Below are 24,775 nucleotides of genomic sequence, written 5' to 3'. Positions count from 1 at the left end.
CACACTTGTCATTATTACCCCACATCGCTCTTTTGCAATCAATCCCATCTTTCGTACTTTTCCAAATTTTTGTTCCAGTTGGGTGATTGATTGGCTTGTTCAAGGATTTCCCTCTATATAATTTAAACCAAGACCCAGGCACGCGTTGTTCAGCCAAACTGCAAGTTTTATGGCTTTGTCCACAAATGGAGCCTTATCCAGCTTTTCACTGAAGTTCGAGGAGATTTATCTGTACATCTAAAAGCAACGAGACTTTATTTGTGCATCTAGCTACTATCCATCTGCCATATATCTCAGATTTGTCAAGCTCGTCAATCTCGGTTTTTGTTGCCAGTATGATAGTATGATGCAGATGCATTCTCACAGGGTATCAGTCAACTGCAGTTTGTGTCAGCTTCAGTGTGAACTTTGGCTGAAATGTTCTTTTTGAAGTTCTTCTCAGTGCCAGGAAACACTGCCGTCAAGTATGTGTGACAGACGCTTTTAATCAAGCTAAATGTGCTTTTCTCTTTCTGTCCCCACAGGCTGATGCTCTCCTCTACTGAGCTCTGACAGGACTGAGGAGCTCTTCCCATTTGAGATCAGCTGTCTCCATTTCAGCACTGTCTTTCTACCCCCATCCAATGGAATCAGACATCATTACTTAATCATTAGTATTCTGGCAGCTGAGTGGCTTTTCAGCTCTAATAAACTGCTCTAAGTCCTTCTCTGTCTGGGGATAGAAGACCAGAAGAAAGACAAAAAACTGTAACTTACACTTGTTGGAGTAAAAGCTCATTAGAGTTGAATTAAGAGATTTTAGTGCCAACTATCCCCGTGCCAAGATGGATGAAACGCACAACAACAGGACTTCCTTGGTCAAAGGTGCCAAGGACATCGCTAAAGAAACCAAGAGGCATGCTGCCAAAAACCTCAGCAAAGCTGTCGATCGTGCCTCAGATGAATATTCAGCTCAACGCAGCTACAATCGTTTCCAGAACGAGGATGAAGAAGAGAACAACTACAATACTTACACTCAGCAAGATGGTCAATATGCTGACAATGCAGCCAATGATGAGGATGGAGCCTCTAGTGACGCCACGGAGGGCCACGACGATGAAGATGAGATCTATGAGGGGGAATACCAAGGTGTGCCTGCCTACAATGATGGCAAGCTGCGGGAGGGTCAGGTGGCTCTCGGCCAGCCAGTTTCCGACAGCCAAAAGAGCACTAAGGAGCTGGAAAACGAGAGACAGGCAGATGAGGAGGAGCTGGCCCAGCAGTACGAGCTAATCATGCAGGAGTGTGGCCATGGGAGATTCCAGTGGCAGCTGTTCTTCGTACTCGGGCTGGCGCTCATGTCAGACGGCGTGGAAGTGTTCGTTGTGGGCTTCGTCCTGCCTAGTGCTGAGACAGACATGTGTGTCCCCAACTCTGGTGCCGGATGGCTTGGTAAGGATCTGCAATGCAGTTTAGTTATTAAATACGCACACACCCAATTGTTTGTATTCTTCCTTCAATACAGAGCATTACAAACACTGCTTTGTCTTACCTGTCAGGACCCAGTTCTCTACCCAGAGAACGGCATATATGATCATGAGATAAAGAGATGAGACTGGAGAGCAAATGATCAACCCTTTATACTTATATTTGTTTAAACTTTGCTGCAGTGATGTTGGAGCGTACTCACTGTTGGATGTGGTCACCTGTGAAGCAGATTAGCAGAGGTCTTATAGCATCAAACTTTCAAAAGCTGAGGATGTCATTTCGAATTTTTTATTCATACTGATTTTGCCAGAAATATTTGATATTATATAAGAATACACATGATTTGAAACCACATTTTAGGGACTTGAGGGGAAGTGCTGGTTTTACATAATAAAAATTAATTCCCAGTTCTTGGGAACTAGTGTTACATATGTGAAAGAGGTTTTATAACCTATTGTTGTTCCAAATGAATTAGTCTCAAAAATTGGCTCAACTGATGTCATTTAAAGCAATGTCAGTTATGTCTATATAAAATGTGGGTGTGGTGAGTTCAAAATAGATAGATAGATACAATAGATCTTAAGTGTTACAATGTCGGCAATAATTAGTATGCAAAGGTTTATTGGTTTAGTCTCATATAGCCAGACCACACCATGTCCAAGCACTGTATCAGCACCAGAGAATGGTCTGTCTGTGTCCATTATCATTCTGCTACTGGAGAAAAATCTTCTTATATATATTTCTTTAAACCAATAAAAATAGTCTTAAGTGACCTTAAGACCAGGATGTGTTGATGGTGGCCTTGCATAATAGTATTGGGCGGGACTTTTTTTTGTGTTGATCATTTGCAAAGACTAGGGTGCGAGGCTTCAAATAGTTGTGATTGCCTACAAGGGCACCAACTGCATAATTGCACTAGTCCGCAGACCATGAAGTGTTTTGATGGCGTCTGTCTGCAGCTGTCTTAGTGTGCGTCTATGGAAGTATCATCCGTCAATTTTCTATGTTTGAACGAACACTAACATAACACAGCCCTATCTCCAATATACCTGTCGGAGGTCATTTTGCATTGTGGGTAATATTAATGCCAGGTTTACATTGATGTAGGATTGTATTTAAAAAATGTGACATTTCTGGTTCTGCCACGTTGACTTTGATGCGTTTTCTTTTACAAAGTCCATTATGAGTCCCGACAGTGTTACAGAAGTGCAATTCTACATTGAAGCACTTTTAAGAAAGCACCAAATTTAAAGGAAAACACCCGCCTAATTGGATAAAAGAGTAATTAGAGTTTTTATATTTGAGTGTAACCTCAAAGTGCTTCACTGCGTCACACATGTTGTGAGTCTGGGTGCGAGCTATCAGAGATTTAGATTCATTGCCAATAGTATAGTGAAAGTGTAGTGTGATTGTCACACAGGCAAGATCCTGAATATCTGATGTAGAAGTGACAGCAAAGGTCCTGACTTTGGAAAGGAGCAGTCTGACATTTGAAATTCACCTGGCACAGTTTTCAGAAATCACTAATTCAGCTCAAACTGATTGAAATGGATCCTGACTGACGCAGACAGGCAGGAGTGAAACATCTATGACTAATAAAAATATTTTGGGCGTTAATGGAATTTGCGTCCGTGCTGACAACCTGCTAATGACCTGTGCTGTTTATAAAATGCAGGTCTGTGCATGGGGAGCAGTGGTGGGTGACACTTTCCGCTGTAATCTCATTGCTTTAGGAGCTGTGAGCGCGTTGTCATGGCACCAGGTATTTGGATACATGAGTAGGAGGTGTGTTAAGCTCGATGGAACTCTCCCACACCAGCGAAAAAGTTGTGTTTGTCTGTCGATAATGTGTCTGTGTGTTGGAGTGTGTGTTGTGTGGGATTTGGCTTCATTATTTCTCTCGCTTATATCAAAAATAACGAAATGGTTCTGGCTATTTTCTCATTATGTATTCTCCTAAATACAGGGTGTTGATGTTCATTGTCGATTGAAAGCATCACTATCAGTCCCATGCAAAGATTAAAGGGAATAAACCCACTTCTTTTCTTTTCACATTATGATTGTATGGTTTGAATGCTGATCTTATTTATTATTGAGAGCAGGATTGTTTCTTCTATTATTCTGTTTCTGTTCTGTTTCATGACTCATCTCTCAGTGGGAGACAGGAGCGAGAAAATAGAAAGAATTACTCAGTTTACCGACTTTCTCACACACTGCATGAATACAGGAGGTGTGTATACACTCACTTATGGATGTAAGCCACACACAATAGAACTGGTGTTTTTTTTTAACCACAGAGATTCCCTGTGAAGGTCACTGTCTCTATGAGTGATCAGTCCTCTGTGGACATCTGGCTGGAAGGAGAGACTAAAACCAAACAAGATGATAAAAGAAAATAATACAGAGATCGTGCCGCACAGTCAAATGTTCTTCCATACCATCTCTTTGAGCATTAAGTGATTTATTATCATCATTTCAATTCCTACAAATAATTAAAGTACAGTATATGTGCAAAGGATCACAAACAACTGGATTAAATGTGAGGGAGAAATATAGTAACGGCTATCCTGACTTGAAGTTGCAGACTGAGGTTTGTTTTGGCTGACTCATGCACGCTATGTTACATCAACTCTGTATCTGCAATCTACAAAAATAGATATTGATTACGTGAAAAAGGTTTTTCCAACCATTTGCAGTTGTGTGAAGAACGTCTTACAGAAAACTTTACAGATGAGTAAAGACAGAAGAACATACATGATTTGGATCCTTAGTATTTATTTGGGAAGTGGCGTTTTAACGATACTCATCAATGTCAGTTTCTGACATTAAAGAAGCTCAGGATTTCAGAGCCTGGACAGATGGAGCTAACGCTAGAGGAGTGTTCTTGAAACAAATTAGTTCATATGAAATGTTGACACAGGTATTTATAACCAACCCTGTCTCCTTGAAATTACATTACTATTTAACTGTTATACAACTTATGTTCAGTGGCAGTGTGATTGCTGGCCTGGTTATGTTCAGAGAAAAAAAAAAATTATAATTATTTTATATGAATGTTAAATTACCTTTATCACTGGAGTCACCCTATAGGAGGTGGACGGTGGGTGTACCAAGCTCAAGACTGTCGCATTGTTCCGTTTTGTTAAGGCAACAACACTTCGATTAAGGTCAAGGAAACATTGTGGTTTGGGGTAAATGTAAATACACACCTTGTGTTTGATGTCACTGTGCACCTCAATCTTTTCCTAACTTTAACCAAGTGCTGGAAAAGCATATAAATACAAACATAAAAGTTAAAAATGAATAATGCTTTACTACAATATTATACTGCAAGGTCAGATATTTAACTTTGGAAAACACAAACATTGTGAAAGTTACTGATATGCTCACTATCAATATGTTACCCTACCCTATTTGTTGTTGTAAATAAGTTGAAATTAAATGTCATCTATCAGACACTACGTTGTAATTGGGGAGTAGGGAGGTGCAAAGTTGCACTGTCGCCTCACAGCAGGAATGTTTTTTGTTCAATTAAGTTCGATGCAATTTTATTTGTCTAGTGCCAAACACAACATCCATTATGTCAAGGCACTTAACATCCCATTTAGCATAGAGATGCCACTTCAGGCAATGATGCAGCACTTTAGCCTTCTTGTGGCGTGGACAAAATGAATGTGAGCCTAGTGGTTCACTTGTAAAATAGCAAATGTAGCCCAAATGTCCCTTAACAGTGGGCCTTCTTTGGCAAACATGAGGTGCTCTAGGCAAGGTGTAAACCTAAAGTGGCCCATATGGCACAAATAGCACAAATTTGGGATATGTTTGGCACCTTAGGTTGACATGCTGCATTGCTATGGTTTACTTTTGGCCCAGTTCTGGCAAACAGGAGCGAACTGCCCGCAATCAGCCTGTTTTCTGTTGCAGTCTGACTTGCAGTTTTCATGTAGGTAGGTATAAGTACATCAGAGATGTGGAGGTCAGGTAAATTGAATAAGTACAGTAGAAAGTAGATGGTTGGAATGGATGGGTTGCTATGGCTGAATGGCCACAACAGAAGGGGCTCATAAGGGAATAATAAAGCACACTGAATGCAAACTTTCAGGGAGTCTTACCATCATCCAGTCATGGCATTTCCTAGTACATGCAAGAAGTAGGAAGAAGGACGTAGTCTGTGACATTTGGCATTGGGTAAGTTGGTCTCCCATGTCGGAGCATCGACCTCACAAAGTTACAAAAAAGTTAGTTTTGATTTCATTTCAAATGCTGTTGGACCTTCTGACAAACACTTTGAAGCATCCTGACAGCTTTAGTCTGAAAATGTTTGGTGAAAAGAAAATTGGAAATGGAAATTTACCTTTTGTTGAGCAGCAGATTTTCATCTACAGCCCAGTATCCTCCATTTTCATTTGTTGTTTTCTAATCATCATATTAAAAAAAGTTTTAAATATCTAAATCCAGTCATGGTTTTTTAAATTCTGTTACTTTAAATTCTGTTTTTTTAAGACCTCTTTACATTTTATCTCTGAATTCATCCTTTCATTTTTCTCCTGAATAACTTATTCATTCATTCATTCATTAGCTTTTAACAATTTAGAAATACAGGATCCTTAGCCACAAGGGTTTCCACTTTAATATAATATAAAAGGTGAGATGCTATCCAGATATCGGTTGTTCCATTTTTCATCTCCCTGCTCTTGTCTGTCCTCTCTGTTACCCTCCTGCTGTAATCCCTCTCTTACAGCCTCTGTGTGTCTTGCAGCCGTGCAGGAGATCTGAAGATATGGGCTGGAGTTAATCTCTGCAGCATTGTGCTTCTCTGCAGTTTAGCTATGGTAGACTGGCTCACGTACCTCCCCTGAGAAAGAAAGGGAGAGCGCCGTTTTCATATACACTTCCTATCAATGCCTCAATGCCCCCCACCCTCCCTCTTCCCTTCTACCACACATGGCTTTAATTTGTCTGCGGGTGTTTTCCTGCACCACTGTTAGCATTTTTAGGATGTTAGGTCAAATTTGTCCTGGCTCGCACGAAGCCCCGTTGCATAGCATGGGGTCAAGACCTCCTGAGTACAACTGCAGGGTCTGCTCAGAGGACCTTTGTGTAACTGATGCTAATTGTTTTGGGGGTTTTTGCCCGGAGTGGTGTGGTTGCTTCATGTGTGCGATCACAAACACCATCGACAGCTGAAGTAAATCAACACAATGCGGTGATAAATAGGCTCCGCTGCAGCCTGAGGTGAGTTAATTAAAAAGTCCGGGAACAGCAACATTTGCTACTATCTCTTCATTCCCCCGTCTTTCTCGCTTTCTTAGTCACAACAAAGCGCCAGCACAGGATCTATTCCCCTCCTCACTGCCCATGAAGAGAGTTCACAATTCACTGTGGCATTTCCTCTAAAACCGGAATGATTGAGCTGTTTGTTGTAGTGTGGAGTATTGATCTGAGTGGGCAACATGAGGAGGAGCTGGATTCATGTTGCTGAAAAAAAAAAAAAAACTCTCATAGAAAACATGAAAAACACAATCATCATTAAAATTATAGGGGATAATGCACAAGTTATAAAAACAAAATGTAATGTAATGTAACTGTGATATCTGACTGCTGGATTCTTTACCAATTGGCCAAAAGAACTGATGAACTATTAGCACTCATATTCAGACCCATATTTTTTATTTATGTTATTACTTTAAAAGGTTTACATGCTCTAATTTTTTGAGAATATATCACTTTCCTTATACTGTCCATTGCTGCAGCTCCTCTTTTCAGCCTCTGTCTGAAACACTTGGTTTTAGATTACGGCTCTTTAAGTCCCCCCTCCTGATAAAACCCATTTTCCTCTGATTGGCCTGCTGGCCCACTCTGTTGTAATTGGTCAGCTGCTTTACGTGCGGGTAGGCCTCTTCTCTGGTTTTTCCTGGGTTTGGTAGGATACGTGTTAGACTAACACGTACTAAACTAATCAGTTGCTCCAGAGGATTTCCTGTTGTGTTCTCAAATCGACCTCTCCGTACTTTCTACAGACTTTATAGGGGGCCAGACGCAAAAAGTCTGCAGAAACTCAGGAGGCTCAGGCTCTCACTCTGACATTTGCGTTTACACATACAGCCTCTGCGGAGAAAGTCCTGGGGATCTCCAGAGTGCAGTGCATGTCTGAAAGAAGCTATAGTGGAGATGTTAATGAAAGGAAAAGGGGAGCAGTCAGCAAATTTCGACCCATCAGTCTCCTCACTAGAAGGCAAGATCTTCTTTAGCGTCGTAGCCCAAAGGCTGACAAGCTAACTGGTGAAAAACAAGCTGGTGGATACAACGTTCTAAAAAGATTTTACCACCATATGGCTGCGTCTCGAAGTGGGCATCATGACTGGCTGCACACATCTACCCACTAGTGTTCACTATGGTGATTATAAGAGCTTCAAAATGGGTAGTAGGTGGCGAGCTACAAAAGTCGGGGTTCTGATTAACACCAATCAGGGCCTACATGGAAGGCATGACAACCCTGACCACAACAGCACCATGCGCCAGACAGCTGCTAGGGAAACATGAAGACAACATCACATGGGCCAGAATGAGGATCAACCCATCAAAATCAAGAAGCCTCTCAATAAGCAAAGGTAAGAGGTCAGACCATAGGTTCTACATTAATGGAGAACTCATTACAACAGTGTCTGAGAAACCAATAAAAAGCCTAGGACGATGCTATGATGCAAGCCTCAAAGACTGCAAGTAGGTCCAGCAATTGAAGCAGGATGTCAACAGAGGTTTTAAGAACATCGACCAGTCCATGCTTCCTCGCAAGCTAAAGCTCTGGTGCATACACTTTGGCCTTTTACCCCGACTGATGTGGCCACTTACAGTAGCTGACGTTCCTATCACAAAAGTTGAGAACATGGAGAGAACGATCAACTCCTATGTGAGAAAGTGTCCCGAGACAAATCTATATGGGCTGTTGGACCATCACTGACAACAGGACGGAAATGGACACCAAAAGGTGCAACTCAACAAGCAAAAGCCTCACTCGAGCATGCTGACATTGTGGGCCACGTTTAACAGGGAAGAGAAGTCTAGAAGGACCTGTGGGGAATAGAAGCAAGCAGGATTAGCTTCCTGCAACATCCACCATCAGGTTGCTCAAAGATCTAGGGATCCATGGACAAGTCCTGCGCCAGACCATAAAAGAAACATCGCACAGCGCAGAACGCTGCAGCCAATGGCTCTGGATCAGGAGGAAAGATCCCAAATGGGCCCGAAGATGGTAGGTACATGCACCCAGGTCTGATCAACCTGTGGGGGGTCTGCCTTAGAAGAGGGTGTATTTGCCAAAACACCTGATGACACTAAGGTACACAACTGAAGATATGTCCCTAAAGTCTGCTGGTGGTCACTAACATCCGATTACATCAACTGGTTGTAGGCCTTAATTAGTGTGGCAGAACGTGCATTACCATTTCTCCATCTTGTCCTATGTTCAAAAAAGGGAACGTTTTTAGTTTAAAAAAGGCATAGAGGTAATGACATCTGATCTACTGAGTGGGCCACATGGCTCTCATAGTACTGTCATAAAAGCCAGTCGCCAGTCAGATTTACCTTTAGCCTCAGCGTACCCTCAAGTTCGGCCTGTATCATTGATTACAAGGCCAAAACACTTGATGACGCTAAGGTGCTAAGGGAAGTTATGTCCCTAACATTCGCTGGTGGCCACTTAGACCTTCTAACATCTACTGGTGGTTGGTAATCTAAATTGTACAAGGGATATTCAACATCTCGTCCTATATTCTCAATGATACAATTCCATGGTCAGCTGAAACATTGGAGACAGGTCATGGTGAAAAATACTTGTTGAATACAATATCTTAACCAAACATGTGAGAGTGAATGGATGAATAATTCTCTTCACCACATACACAAAAATATATTTTTTCTATTCACAATAAAATTAGGATATATGATGTTTCGGTTCCCTGCAAATCAGAGGAGTGATTGTGTCCAGTCTTCACTTTACAGTCAAACACTAAATCCCCAACTGATCCTGAAAACATGCTGAAAATGTAAAACATTTAACCACCTCTGCCTCAGTGAAGTGGAAGTGGATAGTTTTACTTTAAATGTTACTTTTTACAGAAAACAAATCAGCAGGTGTTGATATAATTAATATCCACGGAATGTGCTTTATTTCCGGGGGTCTGCTCTTCCCTCCCTCCCTGCCTCCCCACTCCTCCTCCTCTCGCTCCCTGCTGTCAATCATGCACGGCCCCTCCGGGAATCCCCTCATCTGCTGAAATCCTGAAGCTCTCACTTAATGTCCTAAATGTTCCCACTGAGGAAATTAGCGCTTGGTTGGACTGAGTGCTGTCTGTGTGCCTGTGCTCTTCTCTCATCCATGCCACACTGCATGGTGATGAGGAGGGGGAAAAAAGAAAGGTGTCAAGAGAGAATTACACTGAACATATAAGAGCTAATTACTTCATGGAGACAATTTAAGAGTGAGCTGAAATAATCCCTGTAGATGCAGAGAAAAGCAGCACAGTGTACCTGTAAAAAGAGCAGAGACATTCTGCAGGGAGCGAGATAAAATATGAACAGTGCAGTTGAGGTGGATCACTATAGATTCTGTGGCATCAAAACACAGTGTTTCGGCTGGATTTTAAACATGTGTTTAAAGCAGTGATTTACCCGAATTGTGTATCTATATTCAAACAAAAACAATCAAAGAAATTTTCAACTGAATTACAATGGCAGTGACTGGAATTTAATTTGTGATGTTTGCAGCATTTGTAAAATGAAGTAGTGACCGAGTTACTCTGGACAGATAGTTATCACATTCACAGCACGCAGGACAAAACTGACCCACCAGATCATTTTGATCATTTCATTTTTAATTTGTTTTTATTTGACCATATTGAACTGAGGGGTGTCACTGGTGCTGATCTCTGTCATAGCAACATCATCGATTGAATTGCTTCCTCTGTAGCAACTAGTCTAACAAGTAAAAGCACAACATCTGTTTTTGTTGCTGAAATGGTTTGTTATGAGCTTGAGCTTTTATTTAAAAAAGTTGAGAACTTGGGTATGGGAATAAGTGTTGATTGCTTAACAGATCCTCTGAAATCATTCAAAGTTCTACATAAGCCATAGACGTGAACAGTAATAAAGCAAATTCAGTTTAATTTTAGGAAAAAGAATGACAAAACAACCCCACCCCCACCCCAAAAAAAAAACCCCAGAGCAGAATCCAGTTGATCATGGATGCACAATGGTTTTAATGCAAATAAACCAGGTAGGGTGAACACAAAGTTGTTTAACAAGTCTGACTGTTTATAAAAAGCTCTGCACACAATGTCCAGCACTCAAACAATAAAAAGTGACAGTATATTGTAGAACTGTTTGAGGAAGACTCACTAATGACAAGGAATAATTCGAAAGTAGCTCCAGAGCATTAACACAGAACAAGAGAACAGCCCATTCCAAACAGGCAGTTTCAGAATGTGCACTACTCTGTTCTGTAATAAAACAAAACCTTTTGCATGCCTTGATAAAACTAGGGCTAAGTGTAAAACCTGTTTTTAGTGGAGAAGGCAATAATGTCTATCACTTTGCCCCTGACTGAAATTGCTCAACATCTATTGGATGGATTGTCGTGACATTCCACGCAGACATTCATGATCAACAGAGAATGAAACCTGCTGATGCCGCATGACATTTTGTCTTCTGCCTGTAAACTATAGTAACTGGTGGCTGATGGATTGGCACAGAGCAGCGCTGAGGCTGAACGTGTCCTATACAGACATTGATGGAGAAGTGTCTGTGCTGCTGCTGTGCTACTTTCACTCCTCAGCCTGAAGACATGGTGCGACACTGGTAATTAAGTAGGAGCTTTTTGTCGAGGATGTAATTATCTTATTCTTTCAGATTAATCATATCTTCATGAGGCAGCGTTAAAAGACGTCTTTCGTGCCATATTGTGAAAGATAAAGCTCCGATACACAGGCATTTTAGAGTTGATAGCAGGTTAAGTCTTGTTGGTGGATATTCATCTGCTAACCTGCTTCCCTACATGAGGTCAAACACTGGAGACCCTGTGCCCACGGATTTTAGTCTTGGCCAATTTACATAAAAGCCGTGCAATCTGAAGACAAGTGGAGGTTATAGCATTTGACCCGAGTTTGAACCCTGCAGAAGAGCACAAATCCAGTCCCATAAAGATTCATCCTGTGCCGCATCACCACCACCACCCTCCCCCTTTATTACAGATACAAACCCAGTGTGAGGGAAGCCATAAAACAAATGAGCTGATGTTCCCGGATAGCGTCTCCTTCAGTACATGCGTTCATATTCAGTGTTGGTTTGTAGCTACACCAATCAAAAGATGTCACCACTTTGCACAGAATGCAGCAGTTTTGATATTCAATTTGATATTTGGAAGCTAGCGCTGGTGTAGCCTGCTGGCTATACAGGAGAGCCTCCTCTGCGGTAGCAGTGGCTGTCACCCGTAATGAATCACTAGCGCTCAGTATTATGTCTGCGCAGCTCGATAAGAGCCTCTACTTTCAGTGTATCGGTCTCATCACCTCAAACAGAGCGAGGGAGGGAAAAAAAGAGAGAAGTTAAAAAAAAGAAAAAGTAAAGGCTTTTCTTCCTCCGCCAGCCTTCTTTTGCGCCGCTGCCTCGTCAAACAGTCGCATCTTCCCTTCCACATGCATTAGCATTTTTATTAGCACGTAGAGAGTAAAGTGGATCATTTGCTGGCCTGACAGCCCGCACCATCCCCCCACCACCTCCCTTTATGCTGTGATGTTCCCGGGGACAGTAAGAGAAATGACCCCGACTTCCTGTGGACAAGCAGCAGCACGAGACGAATGCCTGGACGTTAAAAGCAGGGCTGCGAGTTCAACCGCTGCTCCGTTTCCCCCCCTGGTCACTTAATGAAACATCAGTTACCAAACACACTCATTTCAATCAGAAAGAACAAAATTGGAGTCAAATCTTGATTATTCCGTAAGAGTTGTTTGCTTTACAGACAGCAGGTCACCGGTCAATAGATAAGTGAAATGCAAACACATCTATTGAAGCACATTGTGCACGTGAAGAGATCTAACAGCAGCTGTTGTGTTGTAACTCAATCCCGCTACACTTCAGTTTCTATCATGTAATAGGGAACCACAATGTTTGCGATCAGATATTGATCCTGTCTGCCATGGACTGTGGAGTTCATCCAAACTCAGACATATCGACTTTCATAATTAGAGGAAGGAAATGAAAGAGCTATACCCTCATTGCAGTCAAAACACGGTTGAGTTGATCCGCAGTGTTGTTGCCTCGCGGTGTTGCAGTGTTGTAGTGCTCCAAGACAAACTCAACGCATCGATCCCAACTCCGCTATTTATAGAGACGTACTTTTTATGTGACCTCTCAGTGTTCTGTCGATAGCCGGGAAATAACACAACCAATTTCGGCCTGAGCTCAGTGATGTGGTTGGTAAGCACCACTTAAAGTTTCAGCTGATGTTTTGATGTGTGTTTGTGTCCAATACCACTGCAATAATCGACCACTGATATCTGCAGTGTCACCAGTTGTCAGAGTGATCTAACAGAACAACAAGAAATCTCATGCACAACTGTGTCAAATGTCTTTTTGTGAATGGTTAGTTTCCTATAATGTACAACTGGGGGAATGTGCTACATTAGCTTTACACTGTAGGAATGTTGATATTTGAAACAAATTAATTCAAGATGTTTCTCTCAGTAGTTGTTGGAGACCAAAGCTGGGATAAAAGGATAGCTACATGTCTACTGGATGTGTAAAAGGGGAAATGTTTTCTGAGGAGTTTAGCAAATCAACTTAAAATGTTATGGTATCACAGTGTTGTGTTTGCAGCTTATTTCTATTTTTAAAATGTGGTTAACGCAGGTTTTAAGAGTCTGAACTGATGCAAATGATCTTGCTTGTGCTGCCACATAGTGGTCAATACTGTACATGGTCATTTCACATCTAGTGCAGTAAGGGTTAGTGCACATGCTGGCCAAAAACAATGCCAAAATCACAGACCTGTGAGGGCCACAGAGCTTTTGTTTCCCAGGCGACTTTATTTATTGATGGCTTTCTGGAAGTGAAGCGGATTTAAACAAGTACAACAAAAAGTGTTTCAAAAACAACTTACAAACCCTAACTTTAATAACTACATTTAAAGGGTCATTCTCAAAATTAGTTTTCATATTTGAGCGTTCAATCAGATTTACAGGCCCTAGGCAGCCTTTAAAATGCACTATAACTCAGGTTTGGTGCAGAGTGTAGTTGTCTAACATTTGTGAAATGAGGAATGCAAAAATGAGCGTGACTGCAACGTTTGACTCCAGATGGTTCTGATCATCTCTCTCTCTCCCTTCCTGCCTCTCTTTCTCCAGGTAGCATTGTGTACCTGGGGATGATGTTTGGAGCCTTTTTTTGGGGCGGCCTGTCGGACAAGTTGGGCCGTAAACAGTGCCTGCTGATATCCCTGTCCGTCAACGGCTTCTTCGCCTTCCTCTCGTCCTTCGTTCAAGGCTACAGCATGTTCCTCCTCTGCCGCATGGTCTCTGGCTTTGGGTGAGTCCACTTTACATTTTCCTTTTTTTCCCTCTTCTCTTGTCTTCCCAATAGTTCCACTTTACATCCCATCCTCCTCCTCCTCCTTCATCCAGAGACTGTAGCCTCTCAGAGGACTTTCCATCTCTGACCTGATCCGTCCCCCCCTTCCTCTGCTGTCTCCCCTCCTCAAAAGTCAGAGCACATGACAAGAAGGGTTCTGTCACTGCCTGGCACCAGCACATCCTCATCCCCTGAGTGAGGGGAGAAGGAACAAAGCGAAACAGGAACGTTTGCAGAAATGAGCTGAGCACAGTAAATGAGCATCTGGTGCTGAACGTTGGTGTGGCCTGCTTGGCTGCCCCCATCCTTGATAAATGACACACGCTCCAATCTTAGTGATCTGACATCCCTGTTCATTTATGACCTATAAAGGTCACCTCTAGTGCAGAGGTCAGGCTGCTGAGGTAAATACAAAGTCAATTACATGAAACAAAAATCATTATGGGACACATTTTGTTCTAATGTGACCACATGGTGATTACTTAAGCTTGGATGAGGCTTGGATAACAGTAATAAGATCTAAATGTAAATTAAAGTCAGAGGGCGCTGTTGTCGGCCTGAGGGCATTTGTGTGAGTGGTTTAAAACCTCCGCTGGGGAGAGCTGTCAAAACCAAGAACCAGTAAGAAAATGTTATTCTCCCGCTGCTGTGCTGGAGACTCATACAATTATTTGTGTGTGTTAAGTGTTCATATCATTACAGACCACCAGTCAAGCCTGTTTCCAATACACTTAGTTAAATCGACCTATTCTGGCAGTAGTTACCTGATTTGCTCATTCGTGTTTAATTACACTTGTATAAGCAACCAGTAAGACTCTCATTGTACCTTATCGTCTAAAAAGACTACCAGTACCATAATGGCTTTGCTTTAAATTTTTAATTAGTAGCTTTAGCTTTTATTTCATCTCTTCATTCTCAATCTGTACGGTGAAAGAGATTTATTATTGCGCATATTCCATTAAGAATATGTGCCTGAACAAACAGATCTATACTGTTGGGAGCTGTGGTGGTATTTGTGACAGAGTAACAGATTTCTAAGGAAACGCCGGGGTCTCCATTTTTTTTTACGGCCTCAGTCTAAGAGAAATACGACCCGGCATTGAGTGTTGTCGCCAGACGGGCTTAGATTCTGCTTGTTTCATTAACGTTTCCTTACCTCATTAACTTTGCTACCATGAGCTGTCTCAACAATCAGTGAAGGCGAAAAAAGAGAGACCCAAAGTGCCTCTCTGTCAAATCGCACATTCCGTGGCGTTCCTAATGTCCTAAGAGGATAAGGTTACGAGAACAAATTTTAATTAAGGCCAACACATCATAAATCCATTATAAGAAAAATAAAATACATGTGTAAATATAAATTCCATAAACTTCTGTCAGTATGTGCAACTCATATCTTGAGAACCATTCATCTTATCGATTTTACACTTGGCATGTGTATTGTAAATTGCCCATGGAAATGTGTAGCAGATTTAGGTGCCATTTGGACATGTGGTACATTCAGATTTAGGCTGCGGACCGAGTTGAACGTGTCTTCTTCTGCTTCTTCAGATAAACCTCAGTGGTCATAATCACAGAGCTTTTGTTTTGAAAAGGTGTGACCTTGTGTCTGAAGATTGTGTCAATAGCTCTGAAATAGCCAATATGAAATATGAATATGAAATGAAATGAAAAATAAAACATACACATGCTTGAACGGTAAATTGGAGGACTCACTAATGACAAGAATCATTCTGAAGTAGCTCTGGAGCATTAACACAGGACAATAGAACAGCCCATTCCAAACAGGCAGTTTACAATGGGCACTGAACTAGTATATACAGATATTGCATCTTTAGACCAAATCGCATATGAGTTAATTATGAGGCTTAAGTTTGTATTGAACAATACGTTAAGCTAAGCTAACTGGTTAATCTCTCTATTTTGCAGACATACCATTTAACTTTCAGGAAGACACCAAGACAGCGTTATACTGAAAAACGAAGAAAAAGAAAAAAGCGTGATCAATGTTACAAAGTTACTTCCTTCCCTCTTAAACACACAATATTTTTAAACAGATAAATATATCCAGATGCAGTTGCTCAGATAAATTGCCACTTAACTGTTTTCCACCTTGACACTGATATCTTTTTGCTGATTTCAATCCCTCTTCAAATAGTTTGCCTCACTTTCCATCATTCTCACGGGTAGTGGAAATCAGTTGAACTCTAACATCCCCATAGATGCATAATCATAAGTTATGTATTTGACAGTATTTTGTCACATGGGACAATGAGTTCATTCATTGCAAATTGACAAAATCCTTCTCCATCTTCACCATCTTCTTCATCATCCTTGGCTTTCGATGATTTCATGTAACCATAAATCTCTTTTGCATTTTTCTTGTTTTGCATGTTTAAAAGGAACCATGGCAACTGAAGCATAAATAGCTCATTATAACTATAACTATTTTTGCAGGATCGGGGGAGCTGTTCCAATAGTATTCTCTTACTTTGCGGAGGTGTTGGCTCGGGAGAAGAGAGGAGAGCATCTGAGCTGGCTCTGCATGTTCTGGATGATCGGAGGGATTTATGCCTCAGCCATGGCCTGGGCCATCATCCCACACTATGGTGAGTGACAGCTCTGACCTGATAAACCAGTCATAACAATACAACACTGATGTGAATGCCAAGTCACATAATTCTATCAATAATAGAACATAACAATGAAGAGAAGAGGTTTAGACAGGAAACAGCTTGTGACATGGGGGGGGCTGTGACATAATGTTTAATCTACAGGTGAAATATGAAGAAGTTTGTAGAATTATCAGATATTAAATCCTTGCTAATACTAATAATTGGAAAGGATTTACAACTGATTAATACCAATAGTATGTGCAATAGTATCATCAATGTGTATTTGATGATGACGTCACGCTGCGTTGCTGCAACACTTGAGCATCATTCAACTTTTTTCTGGAAGCCCCTGCAGCCTCCAACACTTGGCACACCTGCTATGCAGCCTGAGTTGCTCTATTTATTAATAAAATATTAAACAAAATGGTGGTAAAGTGGTTAGCACTGTCATCTCACGACGAGTGGTTCGAATCCTGGTTCACCCAGGGGCTTTCTGTGTGGAGTTTGCATCTTCTCCTCATGTCTGCTTGGGTTTAATCCGGGTACTCTGCTTCCACAGTCCAAAGACAAGGTTCACACAGGAGACTTTAAACTGACTGTGAATGTGAGTGCGAATGAACGTTTGTCTCTGTATGTTGGCCCTGTGATACGCTGGCGAGAAACGGTGTCCACCACAGGACTAAAAGGACGGTTTTCTGTTTTGCTGCAATGCTGTAAACCGAGCAGAATTGGGACTCAAGATTGTGTCTTGTCATTCTATGAAAAAATAACACCTACTTACATATGAGCCACACACATGAACGATAATAAAGCAAATACATTTAATGAAAAACATTGATGATAAAATCAGTAGAAAAAGAGAACATGTCACAGGTCACCTTTGCAGTTTCAGAAAGAGAGATTCAGCCAAGCAAACAGCCCATTCCTGTCAGGCAGGTTTCGAAGGGTAGTGTAAAATTAGAGCAAAATAACTTAATGTACATCTGCTCTCAGCTCCAGTAAACCCAGGTTCCACACTGAGCGAGTTCCTCACCGTCAGGAATCATTTGCATCACTACTTTAAACATTACTACAAATAGATGGTAGATGGTTCTACTCATGATGATGCTCCCTGCTGTACCGGAGCTCATATGGATCTCTACGTGATACAGAAAATGCAGGAGAAAAAGAAAGAAAAAAAAAAATCTAAATTTAGAAATCAAGATCCTCGGGGGGGGCATTCAAACACAAAGCGAGCTCCAACAATAGCGGCAGCATGAAAGCAGCAAAGCAAACAGAATGTCAGCCTTCATGGTGAATGTGAGCGTGACGGCCTTTAAAAGTAAACTGGTCATAAAGTCACCGAACGGAGAAACTCCGGGGGGTGGCAGGACTTTTCTCTGTCGCAGGAACGAAGGATCAACTGTTCAGTTATATTGATGATTTTAAACCATCACCAAGACCTTACAGCAGCAGTACTGTAATCTTCACAAAATCAGAGTTCCCAACACATAATGTGCATAATCAGTGTTTTGTGTTAATTTCCTGGAGTTTTAGTGACAAGGTCTGGGGCAGTAAAGAAAGTGAAAGGCTGGCTGATACAACAAATCTCATAAACCATCGTGAGGAAGGGCGGGAGGATAACAGACAGGGGAGGAGGTGTGTGTCAGAGGATAAGAACAAAATGAACGAAATGAAATCAATCTGCCGCGGAGGGGTGTGGACGAGGAGGAGAGGAGCAGAGAGAGAGAGAGCGATCGGGGGTCGGCGGGGAGTGCGCTTGATTTATGTGGCTTGAGTCAGGGATAATCGAAAGGTGAAGGGATACAGCAGAGGGCTAAAGGGAGGCGGAGAGAGAAAGCAAAGAGGACGGGGGAAAAGGGAAACAGTATCAAAGGGACGGAAAAGAGAAGATGATGAGCCATGTTGATCTGATGCCGTGTGATGAACGTTGGCTCCTGGACCCTGTGATCAGGACATTCCTCTGAGAGTGGGACTCTAACGTAATGTTTCGAAAACAGGTTGATTAAGCACCTCGAAAAAGTGCTGTTCTTATCTAGGGTAAAGTCACAAGAGCAACACTAAACTTCAATACGCCGCGTAAAGGAGACTAGCCGAGGAAGTGTGAACCTCTAAAATCGGGCCACAAATAAAGACCCTTAAAGAGAACATCACAAACTGTGCAGGAAACAAGACATAATGTGATCGAAGTCAGAATCTGTTTCAGTGGCTTTATTGGAGTTGATTTTCAGTAATTGTTATTATGTTGTTACAATGGAGCGCGACAAAGTGTTTCTGAAAGTAAAAGTCCCATTCATTTTCTGAATAGTGATTTTCAATATCATCCATAACATTATAACCATACAAGGTAGACTTACCGCAAGCAACGAGATTGTGAAACAATGTCCTAAGCTCCTGTAGTAGCCATATGATGTCAACTGTTTTTTCTTTTGAAAAACATGTTTTATTTGCGATGTCAAGGAGAAGTACTCCACTACCCACAATCCCCAGGTGTAATAAAGAAGTCTCTCTAATGGAGTTCGCTGCTACATTAAGGGAAAGTTTACCACAACCGCGAAAATCCTGATGGCAACGATCTAAACATTAATCATGGACATTTATTATGTTGATTGCAGTCTGGAACGAAGCACGGTACCATGTTGCTAACAACACTAACATTACACTACTACACTCTGTTACTATACAATACACTATATGAAACTCTATATACACATACAAGACACAAACGACAATATATTGCACTATACTAACACTATATTAACAACAAGGTTAAATTCAAGAAGAATCACTGGAAATCGTTGGATTTGGATCTTTCCCAATGGTTTATGGGATTCATAGTTCCCTCACTCCTAAAACAGTTGTACACAGTCTTTTTTTCAGTTTTCCAATATTTTCTTTGCTCTGAATAAAATGTTGTATCGTCACAATTCCTCTCGTAGCTGGTTGGCCCTGTTCCAGGCTTTAAACTCTGTTTATAGGGATTTTCTGAAATGTCAATGGAGAAAATGAATGGGAAATTCAGTTCCGGAACCAGAACTGTTCTAAAAGTAGGTGCTCGTTTTCACGCTGTATTCCCTCGTCCCTCATGTGTAGGCAATCATGATATCATGGTGTTTCAGTGAACTAATATGGGCTTGTGGTGGTTTTTCTTTGTTCAGGTTTGGACATCTTCATCTCTGTAACTGTTGTCTCCCTCCCAGTACAAACACAACAGTTAATGGAATAAAATAAAATCCCATTTAAGAACTTAAAAAGCAGTAAAAAAAAACATTTTCTCTTGGTAATTCACAGACTTCACTGTCAAGAGTTTTATTTGGTTGAATGTAGCTCCTGTGAAAACTGTTCCTAACCTTTCATTGTGATACCAAACAGTGTTTAACTAAATTATAATTTCCCCTTTTTTGGAAAATTTACCTTCAACTAATACTGGAAGCAAACCGAAGCATAAAGAGGTACTGTTTCATGGGGAAAATAATAGATGTGCAGATGCTCACGAGCACATTTGTGTTTTACAAAAGATGTACTAAAGAAGTTTCCATCTGCAGGCTTTGTGTGTGTCTTCACACACTTTATTTTTGTGTGTGAGTGAGTGTGAGGGTGCCGACACAGGCTCATAATTGAGGTCAATTGATTAGATGCCACTGTTTTAACACATTTTTTCTCCAAGATGCAGTGGTGTGTGGGTAATAGGTTCCGCCGCAGTGCTCTCTGCATTGACTGGTGGACAAAGGCCAGATATCTGTGTCTGTGTGTGTGTGCTGTGTGCGTGTGTGTGTGTGTGTGTGTGTGTGTGTGTGTGTGTGTGTGCGAAACTGTATCAGGCTGTATGTCTTCATGTGTGTTATTTTGTCTTTTTTAAAGTGTTAAACTGGTGATACAGATACAGAACAGGGAAATTACAATTAAATTTGCAGACAATTGCAGAAAACTTGACACTGTCGCAATGTAAGATGTTAAGGATGCAGGAAGAGGAGAAAAGGAGAGGAAGCACGTGTGTGTGTGTGTGTGTGTGTGTGTGTGTGTGTGTGTGTGTGTGTGTGTGTGTGTGTGTGTGTGTGTGTGTGTGTGTGTGTGTGTGTGTGTTTGTGTCTGTGTGTATAATTGTGCTTTAATATTTGAGCCACAGCATTGACCGATGGCCAAGGACAGCGTGTTTGTGTGTTATGTGCAAGTGTGTCTCAGTTGTGCTCACTTACTGTAGAGTAGGGACATAAATCTTGCTGAGTATCTCAATCATTCAGCCGTCTCCTCCAGTCCATTACAGATATAATCCCCCTAATGAGGTTTGTACTGGTACAGGCTTGAGGCAACCCCCCCCAAAAAAGAGTATACACACACACACACACACACACACACACACACACACACACACACACACAGATTCATTCCTAGATCACTACCTCTAGTGATTGTGGAAAAAAAGATTTGTAGTCAAGATAGGAATTGCGACAATCAAAGTTTTCTCAGAAAATTGCAATGAAATTTCAAATGATCTGCAAATATTGTTGTGGAAAATCTGCTGGTCAATGGTCAACTCATCAGTGAAGAAAGCGTTCAGGATCCCTTTGATGTCTTATGCTGAAATACTTATTGAAGTTTGGCCAATGAGAAAATCAGAATTCATCGATACAACAACTGTACATTATGTACTCTCATATTCTGAAGTCTGCTTTCCTGCAGTCACACTTTCAACCGCTACAGATCATTTAATCTATGGGTCTGCTAGTTACTAAACAATCAAATATATGTTCTAGTTCTGGAGACAGTATTGCCTGCTTACGCACTCTCATATCTGTGGTATCTAGGGAGTGAAGCCTTTGACCTTCGCCAAGCTCTCGCACTTCCCCAAACACGACAACCAGCTGCACTATGCCCCAGAGAGAGGAGAGGAGACAGTGTCTCAGAAAATTCCATAACAAATATCAGCCATAAACCTTTGCCCTGTCTACATTAATGTGGATTTTTTGCAAAACAAATTTTATTTTCTCTGCGTCTGAGCCTCTCATCCACATAGACGGTGATTTTTACAAATGCCCTCCAAAGTAAAGATTTTCAAAAACTCCAGGTTTCTGTGTATGCGAGTGCACATTTAAAACGATGATGTCACAGCTTATTTCACATTCATGCAACCCCACTGTTGCTTTGTTAAATGAACATGTGCCAGAAACAACAACAGCAATTTGTGCTATATGCTGGTTTCTCTCTGTTTGGTTCGCTATGTGAAATTACAAGATAGCAGCTAAATTTAGCATTACTGCACCACATTACTGACATTCACAGGAATCCTCCTCGTCCAATATGACTTTGGCCACAGCGTTCTTCCCTGGTATTTGACGGATCGCTGATGTAGACTTTGTCGCCACCTATTGGCCCAGGTTGCTTTTTTGGTCGTTCGTAGTCATTTTTGAGTCCTTGTGTGGATGGAGATATTTTCAAGTGGAGGGAGACTTTTTTTTTTTTAACCGAGGGGGAAATATATGTCTAAAAAATACCCGCTGTAGTGTAGACAAAGCCTGAGTTTATGATATGAATTCTGATGTTTAACTTCAACAACTGATGCATATAGTGTAGAGGGATTGTTTATATTCGTTGTCACATTTGTCTGTCGATGCCCAGTGATCATCATAGCGCTTTACAGTACAGTTTATTGCCATTCACACGTTCACACACACATTCATACAGTGCATCTATGGGCACGTGCTTTTTTCTATGAGGGGCCTTTTTGGACGGACCGTCTTGTAACTTTTCAACACAGACATTTTAGGATTTAACCCCTGAATGCAACAGATCTTATTTCTGTGTGTCGCTCTCCATGGTGCTGAAAGGCTCAAATTTAGGCTTAAAGGGATAGTTCACCCTAAAATGAAAATTCACTCATTATCTACTTACCACGATGCCAATAGAGGGGGAAGTGAAGTGTTTGACTCCACCAAACACTTTTGGAGTTTCAGGGGTAAACAGCGTTGCAGCCAAATCCAATTGAAGTAAATGGCGATCTCTTCTTCAAATGTAAAAAAACAGCAGAACAAAAACATAAAATGCCTCCATACTGCTCCTGTGGTTGGGGGGACGAGTATCGCAAGAACTCACAAGTTCTCCCTGATCTCATCTCACGAGAACTCGTGAGTATCGTATCAGCTGCAGCTATCGCTAGTTCTCGCTGATGTCGTCTCGCTTCCCATGGGCAGGAGCTTGTGCAGTACTGCGGCCATTCAGGCTAAAACATGCTGCAAATGATGCTGTTTCGACTCAAATTTAAATTTTGGGGCCTATGGACGCTTGGATGACACCACAGGAGCATCTTCTGTTAGGTTTTTTTACGTTTGAAGAAGTGATTGCCATTTAATTAAATTGTATTGGATTTGGCTGCAACACTATTTACCCCTGAGACTCCTACAGTGTTTTGTGGACTCAAACACTTCACCCACCCCCCCCCATCGGCATAGTGGTGAGTAGATAATGAATGAATTTACATTTTTGGGTGAACTATCCCTTTAATCCCATTCAGACCACTGTACCAGAAACCAACTTCACAGAATACACCAGCTACCTCCACAATATATCAGTCATGTCAATCACCTAAGTAACCTCCTGTGCCCTGGCATGACTAGCAAACATCAAACAGTAACCTGATGACATCTACATCCACCATCGTTATTTCTGATGATTTGTGTTCTTCTTTGTGACTGTTTTATTGTGCAGGCTGGAGCTTCAGCATGGGTTCAGCCTACCAGTTCCACAGCTGGAGAGTGTTTGTGGTGGTGTGCGCGCTGCCGTGTGTCTCTGCAGTGGTCGCTCTCACTTTTATGCCTGAGAGCCCCCGCTTCTACCTGGAGGTAAGAGAGAGAGAGAGAGAGACAGTATATCATGGTGGCACCACCATTTCTCTTAATGACAGTTATAACTAGAATGGCACTCAGTAGAGCGCATACCTCAGCCGAATATGAATCCACAATATCTCAGCTACACATAAGTGGTAGCTGCAGGTTTCTAGCCATAATTTGAAAGTACAGTGGCTGAAAAAAGTATATCTTCCTATTACAATATTAAAATGGGATAGATTCAGATTTTAGTTATATGAGCTCCAAATTGTACGCTTGCATATCATTCGACTAAATAGTCTGGATATTTATAGTCAAGATTTGTGCATTAGTCCCTAAAAGAAACAAAATGACCGATCATTAATCTGCATCTACACCAAATTTAGCGGCTTCTTCCCTTTACCATGTTTGGTGGAAATCCGTTCAATAGTTTTTGCTTAATTTTGCCTTCAAATAAACCAACAAACAAATTAAAAAACACACGGGTGAAAACATTACCTCCCTGCTCAAGGTAATAATTCTCGTGGAGATCAGACAATATAAAAAAACTTGGGGGAAATTTTAATGCCAGCAGAGTTAAAGGCGCTACATTTCATTTCGTTGTGTCAGATGATGCATTTCCTTAATGTAATGTGTTGTACATTTATAGACTGCATCGTTGCATTAAGATGGGGCTGTTAACCTGTGTTCAAATGCCAAGGACAGGGTGGGCAAGAGATGTGAAAGAGCATGGAGGGAGAGATGCAAGGCAATAAAAACACTGGTGTTTAAAACAATGGGAGTTTAGCAACTGTGCATTTGCCTGCTGACATGGCCTGATTAACAACACTGTGCGTAAAGCTGAGCTGCTTGAGGGGGTTTAAAACCCTTAGTTTCCAACTCTCCCCTCAGAGTTAGGATTCTTCCTGAAGACATAATTATCTTTTGGTGTCCATTTGCTAATAAAAGTTCCATAAAGCTCTGCAAAATGTCCCTCCTCCTTGTAACCTCAGAAGTTTTCTTGAGAATCAAAGTGAATCTGTGATAGTTGTTGATACATCAGGGCCCCAAAGCTCAGGGAGAAAATGCCTGAGGAAATAAGGGTGTCTGAGACAGTGTCTGAGACGGTGTCTTAGTTAAAAACATACTTTTTTCAGAAGGCATTTTCCTGAATTTACTCAGGGTTCCAGGCTATTTTTTTAAAAACTTTTTTTATCTCTTTTATATTACATTATTATTCATGTATTTCCTTCTGTACTTTGGTCATTTGTTTTC

At 41.3% G+C, this 24,775-nt stretch overlaps 1 protein-coding gene across 1 annotated transcript in view; it reads left to right on the top strand.

Moving 5' to 3' along the window:
- LOC118125374 (synaptic vesicle glycoprotein 2C) overlaps positions 1-24,775 on the top strand; it is a 44,216-nt gene that overhangs the window by 7,130 nt on the left and 12,311 nt on the right. Inside the window, exons 2-5 of the mRNA XM_035183853.2 lie at positions 525-1,431; positions 13,866-14,046; positions 16,543-16,694; positions 23,403-23,536. Coding sequence (XP_035039744.1) covers positions 825-1,431; positions 13,866-14,046; positions 16,543-16,694; positions 23,403-23,536 — 1,074 coding nt within the window. The 5' untranslated portion in view covers positions 525-824. The remainder of the gene's footprint in view (positions 1-524; positions 1,432-13,865; positions 14,047-16,542; positions 16,695-23,402; positions 23,537-24,775) is intronic.

Source organism: Hippoglossus stenolepis, chromosome 18, assembly GCF_022539355.2.
Source record: "Hippoglossus stenolepis isolate QCI-W04-F060 chromosome 18, HSTE1.2, whole genome shotgun sequence".
NCBI classification, from domain to species: domain Eukaryota; kingdom Metazoa; phylum Chordata; class Actinopteri; order Pleuronectiformes; family Pleuronectidae; genus Hippoglossus; species Hippoglossus stenolepis.
This window is presented reverse-complemented; position numbering and strand designations above follow the sequence as displayed.